Raw genomic sequence first — 26,565 nt, 5'->3', positions numbered from 1 at the left:
AGCACCCCCAGACACACACAGCATCCCCCAGACACACACAGCACCCTCAGACACACACAGCACCCAGACACCCACAGCACCCTCACACACAGCACCCCCAGACACACACAGCACCCCCAGACACACACAGCACCCTCAGACACACAACACCCTCACACACAGCACCCACACACACACAGCACCCTCAGACACACAGTGCACCCTCAGACACACAGCGCACCCTCACTCACACACAGTGAGTTAACCTAGAATGTGACGGCAGATAAAAACACCCTCACACACAGCACCCCTCTTACATACACACACACTGCGCCCCTCACACATACAATACGTCCATATATATATATACACACACACACACACTACAGCACCCCTCACATTGCACCAATACACACATTACACTCCAGATACACGCTAGATCCCTTACCCTATATGCACTCTTAATCCTCTACACACACACAAACAATCTCCTATACACACTCTGGGTCCTTTACACACTAGATCTCCTACACACACACACATTACACCACCTACACACACACTACATTCCTTGTCAGCAAACACATACAACATTCTCTAAACACACCCTCTCTACAACCCCTACACACACTACGTCACCTATACACACACACTACAGCCCGTATGCACACACTCGCTACATTCCCTATAACACTATGCCCCCTAAACACACACTCTCTACAGCCCTTAGCCACACATATTACACCACAAACACAAATGAAATTGACCTATTTACACAATACCACACCACACTCTACACACACACAATCCCATAAGCAGGCTCCAAACACATGCACCATACACTTTCCTGGCCCTTTTGTCCTCTGGTATCCCACTTGTGGAGACACCAGAGACAATTTAAAAGCAAACTCAGTGCAAGCATGTTATTAAATCTGCTTGCGCTGCGCAGAACAAATTCATGGCCTTTTTCTAATGCTAGAGCTCGTCAGTGGGCCTCTTTGAGAGCGATCACATGGCCCCTGGGGGCCTGATTTGCCGGGGAGGGCTGCCTGGGCTGTCCTCCCAAAGAGGATTCCGGCGGGGGTAAGTCCACTGGAGCTCCTGGGGGCTTAAGGCGTTATGGCGTTCTATGCCGCCGCAACGGCTTTAAAGCCCATTAGAATGGGGACGGCATAGAACGCTGTAACGGCGTTAAGGGGTTAACAGGTGGCTCTGTACAGGCTTGTAGGATCATTTAAACCAACAGGTGGCGCTGCAAAGCCAAATCCACCTAGCATCTGCAGGACAGGAGTACACGCAATACATTTGACAAATAACTATAATACACAACCTGCACCTATAATAGGCACAGGGTGACACAGCCATCTAGTGCTATCACTCCCACCCAGCCACCTCTCCCTCTCTCCTCATCTTCATATCATCCCCGCCCAACCCCTCTCACTCCATCTTCCCCTTGTCTCCCCATCTTCCTACCCATCTCTTCCTCTCCCATCGCTCCCCATCTTTCTATCATCCCCTCCCAACCCTTCCTCTCACCCCGTGTTCCTATCACTGCTACGTGGCCATCTCACCCTATCATTCCATACTCCAATCACCCCCATACAGCCAGCCCACCCTCTCATCTCATTGCCCTTTCACTGCCACCCAGCCATCTAACCCTTTCATTCCATACTCGTATTACTGCCACCCAGTCATCTAACCCTTTCATTCCATACTCGTGTCACTGCCACCCAGCCATCTCACCCTCTAATTCTATACTTCTATCAACCCCACACAGCCATCCCACCATCTCAACCCATTGTCCTATCACTTCCACCCAGCCATATAACCCTTTCACTCGATACTTGTATCACTGCCACCCAGCCATCTCACCCTCTCATCCCATACTCCTATCACTCTCACCCAGCCGTCCTTCCCTTTCACCCCAAATTCAAATCACTCTTATGCTATACCCCCCTCTCTTCCCATCATGCCCCCTATCCCTTCTTTTCCCATCTCTCCCCATCCTGCTATCACCCCCTCCCATCACTTCTTTTCTCACCACTTCTATCCCAGCTCTCCAACTCACGGCAATACACATCACACACAGCAATACTTTTAACTTACAGGTACCCACAGTAACCCGCACATCACGCACTGCCACACACATCACTAAAAGCTACCCAGACATATAACTAGCATATTACACATAGCTACCCACACACAGAAATTCATATACTGCTGTACACTTATACAACACTGAAGGTCACCCAACCCCTACAGAAAACAAAGTAACCCCTTGCACACAGCCTTTTCATAAATATTATTGGTTGCAAACCTTTAAATATAATGTAATGTAATGTTTAATGTGCAGAAATTAGGTCCAATTTTTGCAACATTTTGGACATCTCCACATCTAGGTGATATACTAACAGTCTCCCCTAGGGGGACCAAGAGTCATGTTGAAGGCACTCAAACAATGGAGTTCACCCAGAATGCAAATGTAATAACAGCAAAATCTAATAAACTCCTGAATTAGAATTCATTAGAAAGAGCAGGCCCCTACACAAGATAAATAAAAGGAAAACAAAACAACTTTCTAAGTAATAAACATATTAGTACTAGTAGAGTCAGTCAAAACAAACAAACAAACAAACAAGCAAACAAGCTAAAACTCTTAAAATTGCTTGGAAGACAGAGAAGGCTCATCCTTGCATTGTGTATCCCTCACATTAATGAACCATGAAACTAATATGGATATATTTGGGTTGATAAGAACCATAATAAATCTTAATAAGTATCCAATAAATTATTAAATTATTATTCAAATATCTATATTTTTATGGATAATGAGCTGTGACTAGTCTCTTACTCAAAACACAGTCTCTGAACACTTGGCAAAATGTGTTCTTTTCTTCGATTTAGCAATATAAATTGTAACCAATATCTAAAAGGACAGGGATACAAATATAAAGTAACAAAAAGTTAAACAAAGAAAGTAAAGCAAACAAAAGCCAACACCTGGGTGACTTTATAACTGACTCAATTGTCAGTAATCACACCAGTTCATGTATGTGAGTAAGTGATAGATGCTATAAATCAATGAAGAAAGATACTCTCTAGCTAATGTTTAATAGCAGCCTATGGATAAGGGTAAGTATAGCTGACATGCACGGGTAAACAATGGAATTATCTATGAAGTACCTTATATAACAATTAATAAATCCCCTCCCCACACCAGCTGTGAGGTAGAGCGTATTATTCTCAAACTATCGTACCCACATAACTCAGTCATCCTGCCTACCTATACCTAAATCCCCATCACACTGGGCTAAAACGAATAAATAAAAGAAAAAGAAAAAAAATGGCCAGTGCGCGTTTCGGCACTAGCGTGCGCCACATCCAGAAGCAAGTGTCCGAGTTTGCTCAGCTGTTACTGCACTGCACTTGGACATGTGACATCGACAATCTTCCTTGCCATGGGAACATCATGCAGTGGTGACAATGGCAAGATTACCTCTTAGTACCCCAGAAATCATTGATTCCTGATGGACTGGAGTACGAGATACATTCCGATCTGGCATACAGATCTGACATTAGACCTCCTACATTAGCAAATGTTCACCAGACTTTTTGTAATCATCCGTGCAACTCACTTTTTATGACCTGCTGGACACAGTGCTCACCTCTCACTCTCTGAGTACCAGTAGCTGATAACCTTAGTAAGTTTTCTACTCCACCAAAGCATGAAGGAAATAGAGAGAGCAGCTCAGAGAACCTCAACATATTAATTTGGAAATGTAGACGTGGAAATCAACATGGATTACTGTTTTAAGAGATGCTTTGTCTCATTGTAGAATTATAAGGGTTGTTGTTGCAGATAGAGGGGACACTTCATTGTTTTACTCCAGGAGAATTTCTAACTTACCTAGTTCAAATAATTTGTGTTCATTTAAGGCAAATCTACAATCCTGAGTAAATCAAAATCCTCAAAAAAAATAAATCAATAATTTCCTTAATAAAACTTTATTGGTGTTATTAATTACAGTGATGAAATGGTCATTTGTCACATTTACATTGTCAGTTTATCTGTATTTGGAAACCAGAACAGCAGAAACTGCAGCGAGGAACTTGTCCCAGGCTGATTGGGCAGTGGGAGTGAATTCAGCTCCAAAGTGAGCAGCCAGAGTGACCTGGATGGAGTGAGACAGCAGCTACAAGAAAAACACAATGGAATTATATTTAGTTATTTATGATAGATGTACAAAATATGTAATAATTCGTATTCAATATTAGATTTTATCTTCGAGAAGCTATTGCTTTTTTACAATTAACATATGTTTAGAGACAATTATATCAATGTGCTTCTTACATGAAATATCTTTCTGCCTCTACTAACATGACGTCAATGAACATAAAATAACACTAATGGGAAATACAAATTGCATATTAGAAAATTCAGCTAGCATATAGCCCCCTCAGCATGTGGGCCCCAGTACAGCCACACTGGGTGCACCAGCGGTAGTAACACCACTGAGCGGCGTCCCTGTCTGAGGCTTCCTGATTAAAGTCTTATACAACAGCAAAAAAGAGGGGCAGATCTAGCCAGTAGTGATGTCCCGAACTGTTCGCCGGGAACCGTTCGCCGGCGAACATAGCTTGTTCGTGGCGAATGCGACAGGTGAACATATGCGATGGTCGGTCCGCCCCCTATTCGTCATGGAGGTGGGAGGGTCTGGGAGGGAGGGTCTGCTGCTGATTGGCTGGAATGTGTCTGCTGACTGTGAGGTACAGGGTCAAAGTTTACTCAATGATGACGAATAGGGGGCGGACCGACCATCGCATATGTTCGCCCGCTGCGTTCGCCACGAACAAGCTATGTTCGCCACGAACAAGCTATGTTCGCCAGCGAACGGTTCCTGGCGAACAGTTCGGGACATCACTACTAGCCAGCACTGGGTTCAACACGTATGGGTTAAAGCACTTGTTAAGAGTTTAGCCCCTAAAGGTAAGACAGTGCCAAGAACCTCATAGCACCACAACAACTTAATTCTGATGAAGTCGTTATAATGTCCAGAGAGTCTTTTTAAAGTAGGTCCAATTATGGAAGCCAGAAGAATGAGCACTGGTGATTTCTCCACCTTTAATTTGTACAACTGTTTAAAACAGGACACTTTGATAAATCTCCCATATATATTTTATTTTAGTCATTTTGTTGATAACCCCATGTTATTGTAAAGCGAAAAAATAACAAAAAGTTCTTACTCTGAAGTTGCCAGGGTCAACTCTCAGTTGGTAAGCGTGGAGGTCACTGAGGGTAGACAGAGCACCGCTAAGGTCATCCAAGTGACTGGCAGCACCTCCAATGGCGTTCAAAACTTTTCCACCATGACTGCGGAGATCCTGGGAACCATGGCTCAGGTTAAAATGGCTGAAGTAGGTCTTGGTCTGAGGGTAGCTCAGAAACAGCCTGTTCAAAACAGAAACATAAGTATGGGCTGCAAATTACTACATGTTAATTGCATAACTGGTTATAACATAATTTTAATTCCCTTGTCAATTCACAATTTAATGTACAAACATTTATGAAACACTAAAGAGAGGATACAAAATGAATTTCAAATGTAAAGTAAGAATAACTAAAATTGAAACATTCTCTAATCAGCGCTGCCCAGAAGGTAGATCCCTAGATGCTGTAGAACTACAACTCCCATGATGCTTTGCATGCATTTAGCATGACTTTAGAATGACAAAGCATCATGGAAGCTGTAGATTTAAAACATCTGGGGTCTACAGTTTGGGCATCCCTCCTCTAGGTCAAGTATGCTTACAGTTTGGCTACTCTGACTTATATTAGAAATTCACTTAGAATTCTCACTTTAGTGAAAAACTCTTGTAGTTGAAAACTTCTGTTATGTTACTCAGCTTCTATTGTGGAAGAGTTGTGATAGGACCAATTATTTTTTAATTCTAACAAGTCAGACCACAACAATAAAGCTTAATAGAGCTGTAAAACTTTTCTAAGGAAATAAATCTCTCTAACAATTTATGCAAATTCAAATTTTTAATATATCTTGTAAAGCGTTGAAAAAAACTTTAATTTTACACATTGGCAATATTTATTATACATTTTTATATCAAATGACTGCAGCTTCACGTGCAAAAGGAAGGCAGCACTATTACACCTTCTAGGTGTTATTAGATCTTAAAATGATAAATACTTTATTTAACCGCATCACAAATAATCTATGGTCTTCCTAAAATGAACATCTGAAAGTAATGTATGTAATGAACCACTTCACGCGCAAGAAAGTGAGTCCAAATTTATTAAGGTAAAAATATAGTTTAGATCAGGGGTCCTCAAGCTTCACCCCCCTGATGTTGCTGAACTACAACTGCCATGATTCTCTGGCTATCTATGTAATTCAAAGAATCATGGGAGTTGTAGTTCAGCAACATCTGGGGGGCCGAAGTTTGAGGACCCCTGGTTTTGATAAATGAACTTGCAATGGTTTTGGTACAATTAGTATGTCTATTTCTAATGCACATCAGAACTTCAGAGCATTAGTCAAAAGTGAATCACTTTGGGGTTTATTCACTGCATTTGTAATCGTATAAAAATTACAAGAGAATCGTAGAATTTAGGCCAAATTACCGACTTAGCAGAGTTAGGGATTTAAAAAAAAAAAAGTTTGCCTATTTAAAGCTGTAAATCCCTTATAGATCCTCTAAAATTCCAGCTTTACTGAATAAACACATAGAGGATTATTTACTAAAGTTAGATTTTGAGGCGAATTTAAAGTGATTTTGCATTTATTGTCAAAATAGTCAAATTGGAAGCATCTCTTAAGTCAACTATATTTTTAGTTCAATTACTCATTCATTTTGAATTCAGTTTGAATGCTCACTTTAGTAAATAAACCTTTAACAGGTTTTTATTCACTAAAGTAAAACATTGTCAGGAATTCGATATGAATTCTCAAATTTAAGGACTATCCTCAGTTTAGTAAATATCCCTGTGCATTTATGTAAAATATTTCAGTGTAGAGAGTTCATAGAATGTGGACTAAGGACTCATGCAATAACATGTTTAGATTAACTATACCACCGGCTTAAGATATGAAAGTTATAAAATATTACTTCAATTGATAAATGAAAATACTTCACAATAAAATGTTATATAATGTCAGTCATACCTTTCCAAAGCCTCTGCTCCAAGCTCATCAGCGTGGCCGTCTACCTTTCCCCAGATGGAGACAATTGCAGCCTTTTCAGCGTCTGAGAAAGTCATGTTGGATCAAAGGATTAGACACTCTGCAAGTGAGTTTAAAAGTCCCTACTGAATGGTCAGTTTATTGGCATTTTTAAAGAAAATGGACATCAAAGAAAACAATTGAAAAATATTCCCATCAACAATTTTTCTGGTTGCACCCAAATTCTTATCTTGAAAATAAAACGTATATGTCATGGATTCTATACTGCTGATAGGAATATTGTCTCATTATCTCAACATACAGTGTGTTGCATACGGTACCTATCTTCCTATGACTGTGCAAGTCTTCTGCACTGATAAACCGCCTCATCAGCACAACAAGTCTATTGTCTAAAATGAAATTCATTCTGAAGTGATTAGCTAGCATTTTGTGAAATGTGACATTTCATGCTTTATGTTACCGTATTGTATTGCAATTCATTGACGGCCTTCACCTAAAATGCAATTAAACTAGAATGACTAAAATATAGAGAAAAATATACATTTATGATATAAATACATAATTCCTTAAATTAGGAAAGATTTAGCAATTTCATGTTTAACCCCTTAAGGACCAAACTTCTGGAATAAAAGGGAATCATGACATGTCACACATGTCATGTGTCCACTTTGCAGGATCTGTGTATAATTGATTTATTATACTTATTAATTTTGTTGTACATACTTCATTTTTCATAAATTTTCCTATTTTGAGTGTATATTATCTATCACCTTACTTACAGCTTACTACCAAAAGCTCGGGGCACATTTAGGATAAATATCTTTCTTGACTCCAAATTTACTTTTGATCAGTAAACTGTCATTCTAGATAATAACTATTATATCCCTAAATATCCTATTTTTCCAAAAAAGCATTTAGACATGGTTTTAAAATGTGTACAGTGTCTTGTAACAACTTATATAGGCAGAAAAGTATGTCCCAAATGTAAAGAACCCTTTCTACTGCCATTGTTGAAATCCCCTTTCTTCGTATCTAAACATATAACCACTTGTCCTTTATGCAGTCCTATTAACCAGCAGGTTACCAGAGAACTGTTTGTACAAACCCTATATATTGGAATAATGTTATATAACCCCACTAATACTCCTGTTTCTAAACAAGTTCATATTTTCTAGCCTACAATCGAACTGCTTATCTAAGGATGTGACTCACCTTCATTTATAAAAGACAAAATTGTGTTTTTGTTAATTAGCACCCCTTTTAAATGCATGAAAAGGCTTTAACAACTATGGTCTGACATGCACATTGAGACATGGTAAAAAAAAAAAATCTATTTGAGCTGTAATGGCATGATTTGAGAATGCTTATGATGTGTACATAAGGCAGGGATGCACTGGATAAATACGTGTTTGTCATATGCTTCTCTAAAACATGTCATGATATCCCTGTTATACACTATAAATTCACTCTAAACCCCCTGGTGTATATATATATATATAGTCTTGCCTTCCTCAGTCCTTTCTCATCCATCACCTCCATTATTTCTCATTTGTGGGATGCCTCCAGTAAAGACCCTAATGTGTCTACAAACATGAGAATAACAGTGTTACCCTAAGAGAGATGCAGATAAACAATAAATTCAATTGAACGGTGGCCACAGAGGTGACTGTCTGGAAATGGGCAAAGGAGCTAATTCTGACGCAAACAAAATGCCGATTGCTTTGAGATTACATGTTAACTATATGCCAGGCAGCACAAGCAGCTGCAAGTGATGACATGTCTGCTAAACAGTGAGCAGCCAGTGTAATAAAAGACTGGCAACTGGATAGCTATTACCACCCATTCACAAGTAAAATACAACCCCATATTGCCAAATATGGGCATTGGATAGGGGCTTCCATTTAAAGAATGGGTTGGACAGATCATCCCCAATGGTGGGGCTCTAAATAAAATGATGAAGAGGGGGGAGACATAGGTTTAATTCTGTGCCCCAACAGTGGGGCTTCAATTAAGTAATAATGTGGCTGGGACATATTGGCCAACAGATGAAGTATATAATTAAATTAAATGGGGGAGCTCCACACATTGGCAACAGTGCAAACTCTAATTATTAAATGGGGAGAGGGAACCTAATATCCCCCCATCCAATACCCATGGGTGACATGTGAGGGCTGAGGGCTCTGATATTAATAAATAGGGAGATTAAATGTCCCTACAGGGGGGGACCTACTGTCAGCCTCAACCTTTACTAATGGCAGTGGATGGCACTCAAAATAAATGAAAACCTACCTACCCCTTAAAACCTAATAATAATGAGAGGAGGCCCTATAAGTTTAAATACCTGCCGACAATAAAAAGTAATACTTACCATTAGATGTCTTCTTTTTTCTTAGACCTCTTTTTCTTTTTAAGTATCTTTTTATTAATTTTATCATACATAACAAAGAATTTGAATACATAAAAACATTTCATTCATTCATATTTGGCTTATTGAATCAAATATCATATTACATAGAAATTGATAATCATAAATTATAATATCATAATTTAACATATTGACATTACAAACAATTTGATCATTCAGTCCATTCCATTCAGACCAGATCTTTTTCTTTTGTTTTTATCTTATTTTATATACCGTATATACTCGAGTATAAGCCGACCTGGATATAAGCCAAGGCCCCTAATTTTACCCCAAAAAACTGGGAAAACTTATTGACTCGAGTATAAGACTAGGGTGGGAAATGCAGCAGCTACTGGTAAATTTCTAAATAAAATTAGATCCTAAAAAAATTATATTAATTGAATATTTATTTACAGTGTGTGTGTATGAATGCAGTGTGTGTATGTATGAGTGCAGTGTGTGTGTATGAATGCAGTGTGTGTGTATGAGTGCAATGTGTGTGTGTGTGATGCAGAGTGTGTGTGTGATGCAGTGTGTGTTTGTGTATGTGTTGCAGAGCCTTGGTGGGGGGTGGGCATTTTTATTATTATTTTTTATTAATATTATTATTTTAATAATTTTTTTTATTATTATTTTTTAAGTATTGTTATTTTATTATTATTTAAAAAAAAATTCGTCCCCCCTCCCTTCTTGATACATGGCAGGGAGGGGGGCTCTCACTCCCTGGTGGTCTAGTGGCATTGGCAGTTCAGTGGAGGGGGGCTGGCAGAGAGCGTTGACTTACCTCTCCTGCAGCTCCTGTCAGCTCCCTTCTCCTCCGCGCCGGTCCGGTCAGCTCCCTCTGCAAGTCCCAGTGTAAGTCTCGTGGCCACGCTATGACCCCGCGGCTCTCGCGAGACTTACACTGGGACTTGCAGAGGGAGCTGACAGGACCGGCGCGGAGGAGAAAGGAGCTGACAGGAGCTGCAGAAGAGGTAAGTAAACACTCTCTGCCAGCCCCCCTCCTACACAGCCCCATGTCTGTATTATGGCAATGTAAATTGCCATAATACAGACATTGACTCGAGTATAAGTCGAGTTGGGGTTTTTTAGCACAGAAAATGTGCCGAAAAACTCGACTTATACTCGAGTATATACGGTAACTCAGATTGAATTTATGTAATATTTACTGTTGCATAGGAAGTTTTGATAAATTTGTTTGATTGTTTATATTTTTCCCAACCATGTTTTAAATTTTTTTTTTATTAAACCTCTTTTAATAGCAAAATCTATAAAAACACCACTGTTAAAAAAAAAAAAGAAAAAACAGATTGCTTCTTCATTTTGACTTTATTTTTGTTGATTAAATCACAAGACTGTCTAATATGCAATTTATTGTTGTTCATCTGAGATTGTATTTACCTAATTTTAAGACCTGCTAAGGAGCAGATGATTGTTATTATGTCTTGATATGTAAAATATATGTCAGAGCATCTTCAAAATGGAAATTCTTGTTGGGTATGCAGTGGTTTGTACCTACCAAATGTGGTGAAATTAAGTTCAACCGTGAACCAGCATTAGGATCATAGGCGCTCAAGACTCATTGATGTACATGGGGAGCAAGGCTAGCCCATTTGGTCCTATCACACAGAATAGCTACTGTAGCTCGAATTGCTGAAAAGCCTAATGCTGGCCAAGATAGAAAGGTGTCAGAACACGCATTGCATTGCAGTTTGTTGCATATAGGGCCGTGTAGCCACAGACTGGACAGAGTGCTCATGATGACCACTATCAACAACTGAAAGAGCCTTCAGTGGGGATGTGAGCTTCAGAACTGGAAAGTGGCTCAGTGAAAGAAGGTTACCTGGTCTGATTAATCACATTTTCCTTCAGATCAGGTAAATGACCGTATGGATGTGTGTTGTTTACCGGAGGATGAGATGGCAGCAGGATACACTATGGGAAGAATGCAGGCCAGCAAAGGCAGTGCTATGCTCGGGGAAATGTTCTGCTGGGAAAGCTTTGGTCCTGGTACCTAGAGATTGTTGCAAACCGCGTACACTCCTTCATGGCAATGGTTTTCCCTAGTGGCACTGGCTTCTTTCAGCAAAATCCTACCACACTGCAAAACAGTTCAAGGTGTTATCTTGGTTTCCAAATTCCACAGATTTCAATCTGATTGAGCATCTTTGGGATGTGTTGGAAAAATAAATCCAATCCAGGCCCCTGGTTGCAACTTGCAAGACTTAGAGGATCTGCTGATAATGTCTTGGTGGAAGATACCACAGGACATGTTCAGAGGTCTTGTGGAGTCCATGCCCCGAATCATCAGAATATTTTAGCAGAATTAGGGTTACCTACACAAAATTAGGCTTGTGGTTTTAATATTGTGGCTAACTAGTACATTTCATTATTGAATATATTGGACTCGTATAATGTCTTTTCCTATGATACAAGCTTAGTTTTTTTTTGACAGGTTTTTTTTGTATTTTATTTTATTTGTAAATATTTTTTATTGAGGCAAGTATAAGCCATACAAAGTAAGCTTTTCAATATAAGTCAAGAAAGATTAGAAATAGCACATGTGCTCACAAATGACTGAATGAATATTAGGATATTGCAAAACTATACATATTGTCATATTGTAACAAAATCACCTCATTTTGTTTTAGAGTAAATGGAAGTATTTGATTCAACTAAAATAGACTTAAATATATACATAGATCTAAATACCACATTGGGTACATAAAAGTGGGATCAGAAACATACATTTCACAAATAAAAGAGAGAAAATCAACCAATTCCTGCAGAGGGAAAATAACTTCTAATAAGGGGCATAGGCCCAACAAGCCAAGGGAGCTTGCACTACTGGCAACAGGCCTTTGCTCGTGTCACTTCTGTCACCCAAATTGTGATTCTGAAGTCTTCCTATCATATGCACTCCGCTGTGAAACCCCAGATGTGGTATGCCGCTTGAGACCTCGCCTCCACGGGCTGGTGCGATATCCTGCTGGAAATGTGGTAGTCAAGTTTTGCCCAGAATTGCTGCCACTGGTCATTGAATGCCTTAATTAATGTACCCACACGTGTAGCATAGAAACATAGAATGTGACGGCAGATAAGAACCATTTGGCCCATCTAGTCTGCCCAATTTTCTAAATACTTTCATTAGTCCCTGGCCTTATCTTATAGTTAGGATAGCCTTATGCCTATCCCACAGATGCTTAAACTCCTTCACTGTGTTAACCTCTACCATTTGAACTGGAAGGCTATTCCATGCATCCACTACCCTCTAAATAAAGTAATACTTCCTGATATTATTTTTAAACCTTTGCCCCTCTAATTTAAGACTATGTGCTCTTGTTGTGGGAGTTTTTCTTCTTTTAAATATAGTCTCCTCCTTTACTGTGTTGATTCCCTTTATGTATTTAAATGTTATCATAGCCCACCGTCTTGTCTTTCCTCCAAGCTATCCATGTTAAGTTCCTTTAACATTTCCTTGTAAGTTTTATCCTGCAAATCCATGAACCAGTTTAGTAGCCCTTCTCTGAACTCTCTCTAAGGTATCAATATCCTTCTGGAGATACGGTCTCCAGTACTGTGTACAGTACTCCAAGTGAGGTCTCACTAGTGTTCTGTACAATGGCATGAGCACTTCTCTTTTTCTACTGCTAATACCTCTCCCTATACAACCAAGCATTATGCTAGCAGTTTCTGCTGCTCTATTACATTGCCTGCCTACCTTTAAGTCATCAGAAATAATTACCCCTAAATCTCTTTCCTCAGATGTTGAGATTAGGACTCTATCAAATATTCCGTACTCTGCCCTTGGGTTTTTATGTCCAAGATGCATTATCTTGCACTTATCCACATTAAATGTCAGTTGCCACAACTCTGACCATTTTTCTAGTTTACCTAAATCATTTGCCATTTTCTTATCCCTCCTGGAACATCAACCCTGTTACATATCTTAGTATCATCAGAAATATGACATACCTTACCATTAAGACCTTCTGCAATATCACTAAGAAAACATTAAAGAGAATGGGTCCAAGTACATGTCCCTGAGGTACCCCACTGGTGACAAGCCCATGCTTCCAATATTCTCCATTGACTACAACCCTCTGTTGCCTGTCACTCAGCCACTGCCTTACCCATTCAACAATATTAGAATGCAAACTTAAATATTGCAGTTTATTGATAAGCCTTCTATGTGCAACAGTATCAGAAAGCCTTACTGAAATCTTGGTAAGCAATGTCTACTGCACCACCCTGACCTATTATTTTAGTTACCCAATCAAAAAATCTTTTTGGCATGATCTCCCTGAAGTAAACCCATGTTGTCTCTGATCTTGAAATCCATGTGATTTTAGATGTTCAACAATCATATCCTTTAACATGGTTTCCATTACTTTCCCCACTACTGAATCAGTACCAGCAGAGGTATAGACAGTTACGATCATTAAACTGAAACTACCGTAGATGTCTTTCAATCAAAATCCATAAATGTTTCCTTGTAGGGACTGAGATAATTCCCACAAATCCAAAGAGGGGGTAACAGGGTTGGTTCAGTGGGGAATTGTCTGCGTCCAATGTCTAGTGAATGTGAGCAAGTCTCAGGCATAAGGCGTTGGGGCACATTCTGGAGAAATTCAAAGGAACCCCTACTCAATCAAGTTAAGAGTCAACCGAGATTCTGAACATCCAAAGTGAGTGTATCATTGCCAAGTCACTCTAAATCTAAAGCTATGAGCTTATTTTAGAAATTAGACAGGGAGCTCCACTAAGTTGCGTCCTGCTCAATTGATGTTCAAGCCCCACCCACTTAATTTTTTGTCGTAATAATTATGTTGCATTATTTTGAAGTCATTTTGGTCTTTTTGGACTTGAAGAATAGAAAAAAGAAGACTTTTTATCAATATTAAAGTCTCACCCTTTACACACTAGGTCCCATACCAATATTAAAGCCCAAACCACGAGGCATTCAGCAGGGGCTGAGGTGGGGCTCACTAGGCCATTCCATCTAATTATAAGTAGCTTATACTTGCTGACCATGGGTTTTCCCCTCATTTTTCTAACTAATAGCCCCACACACTGGCCATGGATGGGTGCAGGTAAATGGACAGTGATCTGTCCACAAACATAATTGTAGATTATGCTAGCTTTAGTGTACCTATAATCTTAATTTTATTAATGACAGGAGGCGAGTATTTGCTTAAGTCTCTCTTTACTAGAACTCCACAGCAGCACAGAAAAAACAACCAATCAGAAAAAAGTTAGGTACTATAAAACTCCCCTCCCCATGCATCATTTCCTCTTTCAAGCTGCGACAAAACAGAATAAAAGGCAGAAAACATAATGGGGAAGAAACGAAGTCCTAGATACGATGAATACAACGATGTCCACCACCCGAGAAGAACTGCCAAACCAGATAGTGATGGACTGTAAACTGAAACGAGAAAAAACAGAATCGACAGGTTGATTATCCAATGAAAGGCACTCTGAATAAACATGTGTGCACCCAATATAGCAACCAAAATTACCTTAAAACGAAGATATCCCAACCCTACTTATGAAAGAAAAGACATAAGAGCATGCAACAGGTAGCAGAGACAACAAGCAGAGTTGCATACGTACCTGATTAAACCAAACTATAAACATAGAACAAGGGAGGGATAAAAATGGGTGGGAAATACTCGCCTCCTGTCATTAATAAAATTAAGATTATAGGTACACTAAAGCTAGCATAATCTACAATTTTATAACATGACAGGAGGCTTCGTATTTGCTGTTTCAACGCTCAGATCACCAATCCAACGCTGGTTGTGTCGCTGGTACCTATTCCAGGAGATAGCAGAGTAATCCTAATTGTACTTACCAACTGCGAAAAACGACAGTAGACGAATCAATGAAGATGTCAGCCGATGAAGCATCTCAAAACACAGAAAAAACACCATCTGCTGATAGATCCAACAAACTTGGTGTTGTCACCCGCTTCCTAGCGGTTGGGACCTGAGCTTGCAAACTGACCTATCAGCTATTTTCCTGTAGTTGTAAAATAACGAAGGCCTTTTGCGGATGCAAGGCCGCGAGAAGAAACTGCCACCAAGACGCAATATAACCGAGTATGATCCTCCGTTCTCTCCTGGTCTACCTGGTGAGATGTCTCATCCGAGGATAACTCTGTAGTGCCTGCGAGAGTGTTGTCAACTAGCCGTATCCTAAGTGATTCCGACATTCCAAATGGACTGTGTAATCCTCGGACTCTGTAGAGAAAAGATTCCAAAAGGACGTCCAGTCATGGTTCCGAACTGAACTCGTGTGGAGGAACAGTGGTCGACTATTTTCTGGAATAGTGAATCCCAGAAATCTTCAAAGGGATGGAGAGTGCAAACTGGAGTGCAGATTTCCATCCAGGTATGTCCTCGCCTAAGAGTGAAAGGTGTCTGTGTAGGAGTCGGGGTACCCCAGGTACTCTCACAAGGTCTCGTAGGTCTCCTCGACGGTAGTTGAAGAGTAGGTTAGCGTGAATCAAAAAAGCAGAATGGCTCCCGCGAGGGGTAAATAGCTAATAGACGGAGGACCCACCAACTCCGAATCCTGTTCACCAGGTATGCGTTCCGAGGAGACAGGGCCGTCCTGCCCCCTCCTCCCAAGATCGTAATGAGCAGGGAACTCAAGCCAACCGGGATGTCCGATCGTACCATGTGAACCATGTGTACGGTTACCCAGAGACCGGATAACTGGCCTTCCTTAATCTTGGTACTCGAGCAAGGCAGTGTCCTTTCGCTCCATGAAGGTTTCCGTAGCTCCTGTCATCTTGATATGGGAGAAACGGTCTGTGCGGTTGGTCCGCAATAGTCTGGATATCCAAAGCAGAAAGCAAATTTCCGATTTATAAGGTGTAGAAAAACCAAACACCTGCACTCTCGTAATACCTGAGGCCATCCGTTAGCCGTACTATCTCCAGTAGCGTGTGTACCTAAGTGATCCGGACCCAGTAGAGCCCTCACAGGAGATAGAATAGAGGGATCCAGACTAAAGTTTATAACTGGTATGACTAGGCAGTCCCCTATAACGAAATCAGTAGTACGGGTGTCAGATCCAATTGAATGTAGGAGGGACGCCCCTCTATGTAGTCACCGATGTCTTGCACAGGTACAAGCCTGTGTGGTGAGCGAATGGCCGGCCCTGCAGAGTGACGAGTGTATGAGAGAGCCGCGTTCTCATCTAATGTGATCGACTAACGTGATAGCGTCCGGCCGATAGCCTGAGCGGGTCGCGCCTGTTAACAACCAAAACAGTAGGGTTTACATCCGTGATCGGTTCCTTCTATGAGAACGTGTCCTCCAAACATGTACTCTGTATCCAGCCCAGTATTCGGCCGAGGTTGAGGGAGGGCTGAGTCCCTCAATAACAAATCAGTGTCCGTCCTGTATCTGAGAGGGTTCGCTCTCTGTTCCTGAAAATAAAGTATTCTTGAATCGGGATGATGGAGGGCCGCACCCTCCTGTGGTCCAAACTAGAGTCCCTAGAGACTCAGGGTGACCAATTGCCGGGTACACCCAATATCAATATCAGTATAAGGCTGATGGCAATCCACGGAAGAAAACAACAAAGGAAAAGAAAAACTACCAACTGTCCGCCCGGATCCCGTGCGCGCGCGCGGGGTCCAGGACGACCGTTGGTAGCCGGAGGAAAGCTGGAGACGTTCTCCGCAATCCACAAGCGCCCGGGAGGTCGGGGGAGGTCGAGTAGGCCTCTCGACGACCCGAGCGAAAGGAAAAGGAAGTTACGAAAACGAAAAATTAACGTAGATAAGGGAAAAATACCAAAATTCTAGAACAGATAGAAGGGAAATAGCAGGCCGGAAGGAAAACCCCACTGAACCGAGCCAGGAGCTAACCTAACGTGGGAAGTAACTACCGATACCTCTAAGGATATCGGGGAGCAGATACGGCGGTAGATGTAAAGACAAGGAAAAAAACACCGCGTTCTCCTTAGGTGTCTGAGCACCGATCCTTGCCTGTGCGAAGTCTTCCTTGGAGATGTATGACCGGGGTCCTTATAAAAACCCTGTCCTTCAGGCATGAGGTTCAGGGCCTTCACCCTACCCACCATATTCAGATGGCCGCATACTGGTTTCCTCTTGGATAGATTGGCAAAGGTGCCTGTCTGGACACCTGCCTATTTCCATGTCACTGATGGGCACCGGCATTTCCCCAGTGATATACCCCCAGGCCTGCGGCCTAGCAGGGGTTCGGCACCCAGACATAACAGGCCGTCTTAATAGGTACCGACATTCTATAGTACGGCACAGACATAGCCGGCCGTACTTACATAGCAGGTCGTACTTATGGGCACAGACATAGCAGGCCGATCTATGGGCACAGACATAGCAGGCCGGTTTTATGGGCACAGACAACAGCAGGCCGTTCTTATGGGCACAGACAATAGCAGGCCGTTCTTATGGGCACAGACAATAGCAGGCCGTTCTTATGGGCACAGACAATAGCAGGCCGTTCTTATGGGCACAGACAATAGCAGGCCGTTCTTATGGGCACAGACAATAGCAGGCCGTTCTTATGGGCACAGACAGTAGCAGGCCGTTCTTATGGGCACAGACAATAGCAGGCCGTTCTTATGGGCACAGACAATAGCAGGCCGTTCTTATGGGCTTAGACATAGCAGGCCGTTCTTATGGGCACAGACATAGCAGGCCGGTCTTATGGGCACAGACATAGCAGGCCATTCTTATGGGCATAGACATAGCAGGCCATTCTTATGGGCACAGACATAGCAGGCCGTTCTTATGGGCAGACATAGCAGGCCGTTCTTATGGGCACAGACGTAGCAGGCCGATCCTGGTTGTGTATTATTGTTATATTACGATAACATGTAATTCAAAATAGCGCCCTCCGATTCCGTAGCGCGTTACAATGGGTATCGAATGAGTAATGGGGACCTCCTAGTTCCAGTGGAGGTCCCTAAGAATAGCAGATTCTGAGAGCATCCCGACATAGGATCTCTAGACTCCAACCCATTAGGCAGTGTAATGCCGTGTGAATAAACCTGAACCGGGACTGGCAGTCCCTAGATGCCCAGCAGGCAAATAGTGGTATTCAGTCTGTATTGGGTATAAGTGGAAGTTGTTCCAGAGGCTATCATGTCCATGAATGTAAGATACACTGAGCAATACTCTCCTTAAACTGTGAATTGGTATGCCCATGTTCACACAGATCCGTTGGAAAATCCTAATCATATAATAGATTACCCTAATCATACCACCTGAAGGGTATTGTAACCATGGGCACTTCCAGGAGTAGGGCCAACGATAGCCAACCCAATGAATTCCCCCGGGGGTCTGATAAAAAAGTATGGCATCAGCGTAGACTGGTCTCCCGTACTAGTTTGAGTCAGAGCCAGGGTTGTAGTGAGAAATATATGCCATGGACAGAGAAATCATACCAGAGTAGTCTCAAGAGACCTCCAGCTGGACAGAAAAAATATATATACTGAGAAGGAGATGAATCCTAGAGCTAACTGGCACTGTAAACACCCTGTACAGAGTCTGTGTAACGGAGTTCATATACCTGTTACTCACAATAACCTGCAATATATCCCATCAGGCACTCACAAAACCTGTTAATATACACTGACAGAAAAAACTCACAGCGATCCGTGACATACACTGTCAGCAAAACTCACATCAACCTGCGATATACACAGTCAACAGAAGCACGCAGCAATCTGTGATATACACTGACAACAAAAACCCACAGTAAACCATGATACATACTGTCGGTAAAAAACTCACAGAATCTGTGGTATCACAGTCAGCAAAGCAAACCAACCTGTCATGTACACTGTCAGAAAAACAAATATGTGATATACACCGTCAGTAAAACTAATATGTGCTATAGACTGTCAGAAGACTAATATGTGTTACACACTGTCAGTAAAACTAATATGTGTTATACACTGTCAGTAAAACTAATATGTGTTATACACTGTCAGTAAAACTAATATGTGTTATACACTGTCAGTAAAACTAATATGTGTTATACACTGTCAGTAAAACTAATATGTGTTATACACCGTCAGTAAAACTAATATGTGTATATACTGTCAGTAAAACTAATATGTGTTATACACAGTCTATGTGATGTACACTGTGGGAAAACTAATAATGTGATACACATAGTCAGTGAAAAACCACAGCAAAACCGAATCTGTGCCAATAAAATTCACAGCAGGTAAGCAATATATTCCACTAAAAGGCTCAGACTACTATATATCCGACATGAAAAATGCCCCAACACACACAGAAGCTGTGGGGTACAAGCTGTAAATAAATAGCACATAGGAAAAGGGATAGTACATTGCCTTCCGGCAAAACTGAAGGCAATCCGCCGGGGAAAAAACAGGGCAACAATAGCCGCGATCCGACCACCGTGGGCGGAGGAGGGGTCGCGAGTAAGTGCGTTCTCCTCCACCCGGTCGGCCGCCTGCGGCTCTGTGAAGAAGATGAGCGCGGCGGTCGACCACGTGGCGGACGGGGCGGCCACGAGGGTGAGCGGAGCGGCCGCCGGGTACTCGCGTCCGACCGCGAGTACCTCGGTTGCCGGTATGAAACTAGGGGGTCGGGAAATCAGGAGGCAGCCAGAGGCTAGTCTCCTGAAACCCCTATACCGCGCAGGCAGCCCGCGGAAAATGGCGGGCAATGAGAGAGGGCAGGGAGGGAGCGGGGGGGGAGAAAGGCATGGCGAAACAGAGAAAAAACCCCAAGACTCCCCTAAAACTACCCCCTGAAAGGGAAGGAATCCCTAAGAAGACAGGGGAAGCAAATGCAAGGCGAGTAGTAAGAATGTGTAAGCAAAAGTAACACAAAATATAACCAAAAAATATAGGAGTACAGAACACCAGATACTAGATAAAAGGTACAAATAACAAATAAGAAAATATACTGAGATATCAAATAAATCCCAATAAGTCATAATACAACCCAAAGCCACCCACTATAAGCAGGAGGCAGAGGTACTCTGACCTGTACTGGTGCGGAGCAGCAAAGAAAGAGGAAATGATGCATGGGGAGGGGAGTTTTATAGTACCTAACTTTTTTCTGATTGGTTGTTTTTTCTGTGCTGCTGTGGAGTTCTAGTAAAGAGAGACTTAAGCAAATACGAAGCCTCCTGTCATGTTATAAAATTTAATAATTTCACAGCCCACCCCTAAAGCTCCCATAATGTTCCTCTTGCATTTTATATATAGAGCTCCACTATGGAGGCACGGGGTAGGGGCACTATGTACCCCTGCTTTATTTTATTTTTTAATTATTATTTTATTATTAATTTAAAAAATAATTAACCACACCGTAGGGGTGCATAGGGTGGACAGATATCATTGCACTCTTGTTCTTTAAATGGAGGGCATGGGGGATAACTTAGGAGAAAACCTAATTTTAAAACTACTAAGCTAAACCTATTTAAAATCAGTGATGAAAAGTTCTGCTCTGCAATAAGCAAGATGAAGTCCATAGTATTTTAAGGCAATGCAGCCATATTGGTTTACATGGCCAATGGTAGAAAATAACAAATATTTTTTATAAATAAGGAAAATATTTTTTATAGAATTCTGCTTCCAATATCAATGCATATGCTGAATCCACACTTTTAAGCATAGCCATCTCTGCTGGCCAATCAGTCATGGAGTTTACCAGCCAATTTTAAATTTTCACAATTATTTAACTGTATTTGCCAAATGATGGCAAAGTTGAAACCGTGGAATAAACTTCTTTAAAACCTATTCTATGATAAATGTATATGGTGTGCTTTGCCATCTTCAATACAGAACCCCTGTGTCATGTGATGTGGCTGTCATGTGTTTTGTCGTGCCAAAATCTTCAAATATTTTTTGTTTATAAAATACTACTCTTGTGTTATAACAAGATTCTTATAGCTAATCCTTTGATTGCTGCTATGTTGTTTTTTTTTTTTTTAATGAGTGAAAGGATAACTGTAATCATTTAATTTTACAGGAGTAAAACTAACAGGTTTATTCCATAAAGCGAGAAGTCAAGGTGAATTCAATGTGAATTTCAAAGCTAAGGTCAAAATAAAGGAACTGCAAAAGTTCTCTAAGCCAGCTATGCTTTCATTTCAGCAATAGTGATGTCGCGAACATAAAATTTTCCATTCGCGAACGGCGAACGCGAACTTCCGCAAATGTTCGCTAACGGGCAAACCGGGCGAACCGCCATAAACTTCAATAGGCAAGCGAATTTTAAAACCCACAGGGACTCTTTCTGGCCACAATAGTGATGGAAAAGTTGTTTCAAGGGGACTAACACCTGGACTGTGGCATGCCGGAGGGGGATCCATGGCAAAACTCCCATGGAAAATTACATAGTTGATGCAGAGTCTGGTTTTAATCCATAAAGGGCATAAATCACCTAACATTCCTAAATTGTTTGGAATACTGTGCTTTAAAACATCAGGTATGATGTTGTATCGATCAAGTAGTGTAAGGGCTACGCCCGCTTCACAGTGACTGTGGCGAAACTGACCTCGCCACGTGTCCTTGGAGGGGGCTGCTTGCCCGCCTCTTGCCTTTGGACTATGGACCAGACTTTATGTGAATGTGTTAACCCAGATAGCTATGCCATGGAGCCCATTTGTGTAGTTAAAGACTTCGGCTCCATGGCAATTGAACTGTGTGAATAGGATCTGCGCGCTATTCGGTAGTTTTGTGCGCTGGGATCCCAGCTATCTGGGAATATGTGAAATGTCTGTGTGTTATGTGTAAAAGGTGACTTTATGTATTTTAAAGTGTTTTACTGTCTTTGTGTCCCCATGTGCTCAATGGAGTCTGTCTCTGTCCTGGGAGGTAATTGGATTACTTCCCCAGGAGAGAGGGCTCTGTAAAACCGGTCTGAGCCGGAAAGCCATGCTGGCAGGGGTTTTAAAAGATACTTTACTAACTTTTGAACCCCTGGTCTGATTCATGCCATTTTTTTTAATATGTTGTTCCCCTGAATGGATTGATTGTGGATATGTATTTTTATGTGAATGTGATGTATGGTTTTAGAGTTATGAAAGTTGGGTAGAAAGTATGTTTTAACTGTATGTATAATTGAGTTTCCTCTCAGGATAAGGGGAGGGAATATGTGGGATGTAACTGATGTGTGAGTGGTTGTTTTATACCTCCCTGTGGGCGGACCTGTATTTGTAACAACTGCAATAAAAACCAGGCTGAGTGTGCCAGCACCTCAGATTCTGCTTGACCCTCAAAACGAAGTGTCGTCTCGTTATTGGGGGAATTGGATTGTATGCTGACTGCCAGGAGTGTAAGCGGATTATATGCTTTTCCTGTTCAGCTATTCCAGGGTTCGTGTGTTTCCAGTTCAGGAGTTGGAAGATTTGTACAGTTTGCAGTTTGGGAGATTGGTGCTTGCAGTAGCTGCTGGTCTATGGGGAAAGGGGATTATCGCCTAAACGGTTTTTATCCCCTTGTGAGTGAAACGGTCCGCAACAGTGACAGACCAAACTCCCCGTTTAACGCACCGCAAACAACCACAAACAGTCCATTTGCACAACCCAAGCTAGCCATGTCCCGTTCCTTGTCCTCACTGATGTCATTGACGGTCTCTTCCTCCATCAGCCACGTACAACACCAAGGGTCCCCGAAAGGTGACAACAAGCCCCCTGTATTTTTTTTTTAAATGTACACTACTGTTACACCAGATATGAGTTGCACTGGTGTGACACTGTGCCCTGGCAGGCCCTGAAACGCACACGTGTGAATTAAACTGACTGCTACTATTTCACAGTCCAATTTCTAGTTTTTTTTTTTTTTTATGTACACTACTGTTACACCAGATATGAGTTGCACTGGTGTGACACTGTGCCCTGGCAGGCCCTGAAACGCACACGTGTGAAGGAAACTGACTGCCATTATATTATAGTCAAAAAAGTTTTTGTTTTTTTTAAATGCAAGCTATTGTGACACCAGATATGAGTGGTGGCACTGGACAAGTGGGCACAGTATACGCTGTGAGCCTGACACACACGCTGGCAGGCAGGCAACTGCAATTAGATTACACAGGAAAAAAAGAAAAGCAGACTGATGTTCTAGCCCTGAAAAAAAGGGCTTTTTGGGGTGCTGTCCTTACAGCAGAGATCAGATGAGTCCTTCAGGACTGTAGTGGACACTGAATACACTAGCCTAGCTATCGATTTCCCTATTAAATCAGCAGCAGCTACACTGTCCCTCCTCTCACTAAGAATGCAGATTTTGAATGAATCTAAAATGGATGCTGCCCAGGAGGTGGGAGGGTCTGGGAGGGAGGGTCTGCTGCTGATTGGCTGGAATGTGTCTGCTGACTGTGAGGTACAGGGTCAAAGTTTACTCAGTGATGACGAATAGGGGGCGGACCGAACATCGCATATGTTCGTCATCCGTGGCGAACGCGAACAAGCTATGTTCGCCAGGAACTATTTGCCAGCAAACTATTCGGGACATCTCTAGTCAGGATAGATGCCTCTGGAATGGGAGGTACGGGTTGAGATGGTACGCATACCAGTGTCTCAGGGGCCAAATAAGCATTTCTGGACAAAAGTGTCTGATGGGCCTGGGCAATCTGGTCCATACGGTGATCCTGTTCTTAAAATCTTGCTTCATAGGAGGCCATTTGCTGTCCTAAACCTGCAGGGCCCATGGTCCTATCATAATGTCATGATGTAATACCCCAACATGCAGAGTTTAGGATAGCAAGGGACAAGACTAGGATATAACTTATTACCTGGACTTAGAATGGCCAGACTAAACCTCAGACAGAGATAAAGCGTAATCAGAAACGAGACGAGGTCATGGTAACAGAGAGACTACAAAAACGAGAACAAGCCAGAGTCAGGTAGATGGTAATCAGTCACACGGGCAAACAAGACAGAAAAGGGTTAAAGATAAATTCAGAGTCAAGAACAAAGCCATGGTCAATACCGAAATAAACAAAATAGATCAAGGAACGCACTAAAGGGTACTGACACAGAAACCACGATAGGACAAAGTTGATAGGGCTAAGGAAGTTTAAATATCCTTTAACATTTGATTGGCCCACGTCATGCCTACGCCCCCAAAACGTTTGTGTGTGGGGGTGCTGGAATGACGTGGGCAAATGGGAGCCTGAATCAACTTTTGGCTCCCACTGTCCTTTAAGAGCGAGCTCGTGACTCGAGCCGTGCTCCTAGTGCCCGGCGGGCCACGTGACCGATCACTGCGGTCAGTGCACGCGGCTAAGTCAGAAGAGGAGATCAAGCCGCATGTGGCTCGTGTGGAGGCAGGAGTGATCCAGCCACGCGCGGCTCAAGCTTAGGAGCCAGGTCGGTCCCAGGATAAGGTAAATACAGCCACAACCACTTATCCCAATCACACACCTTTCCTAACGTCCTATCCCATTAGAAGCATATTACCGAGTATTTAATAAAACAGATAGACCCCCTACTTCATCCAGGTTACCGATCGATGGTTCGATATTCTGAGCCCTCTCTGATTTACTGTACACAACTATTCGATATTCCCACAAATTTTATATAGCATTTTATGTTTGTTTGAGACCACCTTAAAAATATTGGATATCGCTAAAAATCATGATCACTATATACTTTCTCTACAAACCTCTAAAACGAACTACTCATCCATCCGCTATACCACTTTATCCCACCTAAAACTAGTGCCCAGTTAAAATACTTGACTCTTACTTACCCACACTCAGTCATGCCACACACATTTCACCACTACTCTCACTGAATCCCTCTGACTACGGCTAAATTCATCTTCTACATCAGAACACTACTCCTAAGATTGGGTTGTATCCATGTCTCGGATCTTTCATTTAGAATAGGGGCAGCTTCGGTCTCCTTCAACACTGACACTCCAGTGCATATTATTAAAAGATTGGCTTTGTAAATTTGATGCAATAAGTGTGTTTTTCTTTAATACCTTTTCACCCTCTTTGCATGAACCCGATTTACATATATTACTAATATGTTTCTCAACATATATATTATATTATTCACTCACTCACTCTCTGGGCCGGCCTAAGACATCATGCTGCCTAGGTCCAACGATAAATGACTATGGGGGATAATGTATAATAAACACAGGTTACTGGCTATGGGAGGATAATGTATAATAAACACAGGTTACTGGCTATGGGAGGATAATGTATAATAAACACAGGTTACTGGCTATGGGAGGGATAATGTATAATAAACACAGGTTATTGGCTATGGGAGGATAATGTATAATAAACACAGGTTACTGGCTATGGGGGGATAATGTATAATAAGCACAGGTTACTGGCTATGGGAGGATAATGTATAATAAACACAGGTTACTGGCTATGGGGGTAATGTATAATAAACACAGGTTACTGGCTATGGGAGGGATAATGTATAATAAACACAGGTTACTGGCTATGGGAGGATAATGCATAATAAACACAGGTTACTGGCTATGGGAGGATAATGTATAATAAACACTGGTTACTGGCTATGGGAGGATAATGTATAATAAACACTGGTTACTGGTAGTGATGTACCGAACTGTTCGCCGGCGAACATAGCGTGTTCGCGTTCACCACGGCGGGCGAACACATGCGCGGTTCGATCCGCCCCCTATTCGTCATCATTCCAGCAAATTAGCAGCAGACCCTCCCTTCCAGACCCTCCCACCTCCTGTACAGCATCTATTTTAGATTCATTCTGAAGCTGCATTCTTAGATAGAGGAGGGAAAGTGTAGCTGCTGCTCATTTGATAGGGAAATTGATAGCTAGGCTAGGGTATTCAGTGTCCACTACAGTCCTGAAGGACTCATCTGATCTCTGCTGTAAGGACAGCACCCCAAAAATCCCTTTTTAGAGCTAGAACATCAGTCTGTTTTTTTTTTTTCTGTGTAATGTAATTGCAGTTGCCTGCCTGCCAGCTTCTGTGTCAGACTCACAGTGGATACTG

At 41.9% G+C, this 26,565-nt stretch overlaps 1 protein-coding gene across 1 annotated transcript; it reads right to left on the bottom strand.

Moving 5' to 3' along the window:
• Positions 1 to 3,968: 3,968 nt before the first annotated feature.
• LOC134568359 (hemoglobin subunit alpha-5-like) lies at positions 3,969 to 7,321 on the bottom strand. The gene is made up of 3 exons (XM_063426918.1): positions 7,155 to 7,321; positions 5,224 to 5,428; positions 3,969 to 4,172 (listed from the first exon to the last, which is right to left on the bottom strand). Exons 1-3 carry the CDS (start codon positions 7,247 to 7,249, stop codon positions 4,044 to 4,046), a joined length of 429 nt encoding a protein of 142 aa, XP_063282988.1. The 5' UTR covers positions 7,250 to 7,321; the 3' UTR covers positions 3,969 to 4,043.
• Positions 7,322 to 26,565: the final 19,244 nt, after the last annotated feature.

This window comes from Pelobates fuscus, chromosome 1 (assembly GCF_036172605.1).
Source record: "Pelobates fuscus isolate aPelFus1 chromosome 1, aPelFus1.pri, whole genome shotgun sequence".
Taxonomy (NCBI): domain Eukaryota; kingdom Metazoa; phylum Chordata; class Amphibia; order Anura; family Pelobatidae; genus Pelobates; species Pelobates fuscus.
This window is presented reverse-complemented; position numbering and strand designations above follow the sequence as displayed.

What these genes read in the sequence shown, in the direction of transcription:
- LOC134568359 (XM_063426918.1), bottom strand. Translation starts at nt 7,249, where the DNA reads ATGACTTTCTCAGACGCTGAAAAGGCTGCAATTGTCTCCATCTGGGGA. An exon ending in GGAGCAGAGGCTTTGGAAAG is followed by an intron (nt 5,429 to 7,154) that starts GTATGACTGACA and finishes TGTTTTGAACAG; the next exon opens with GCTGTTTCTGAGCTACCCTC. An exon ending in TTGACCCTGGCAACTTCAGA is followed by an intron (nt 4,173 to 5,223) that starts GTAAGAACTTTT and finishes TTTTTCTTGTAG; the next exon opens with CTGCTGTCTCACTCCATCCA.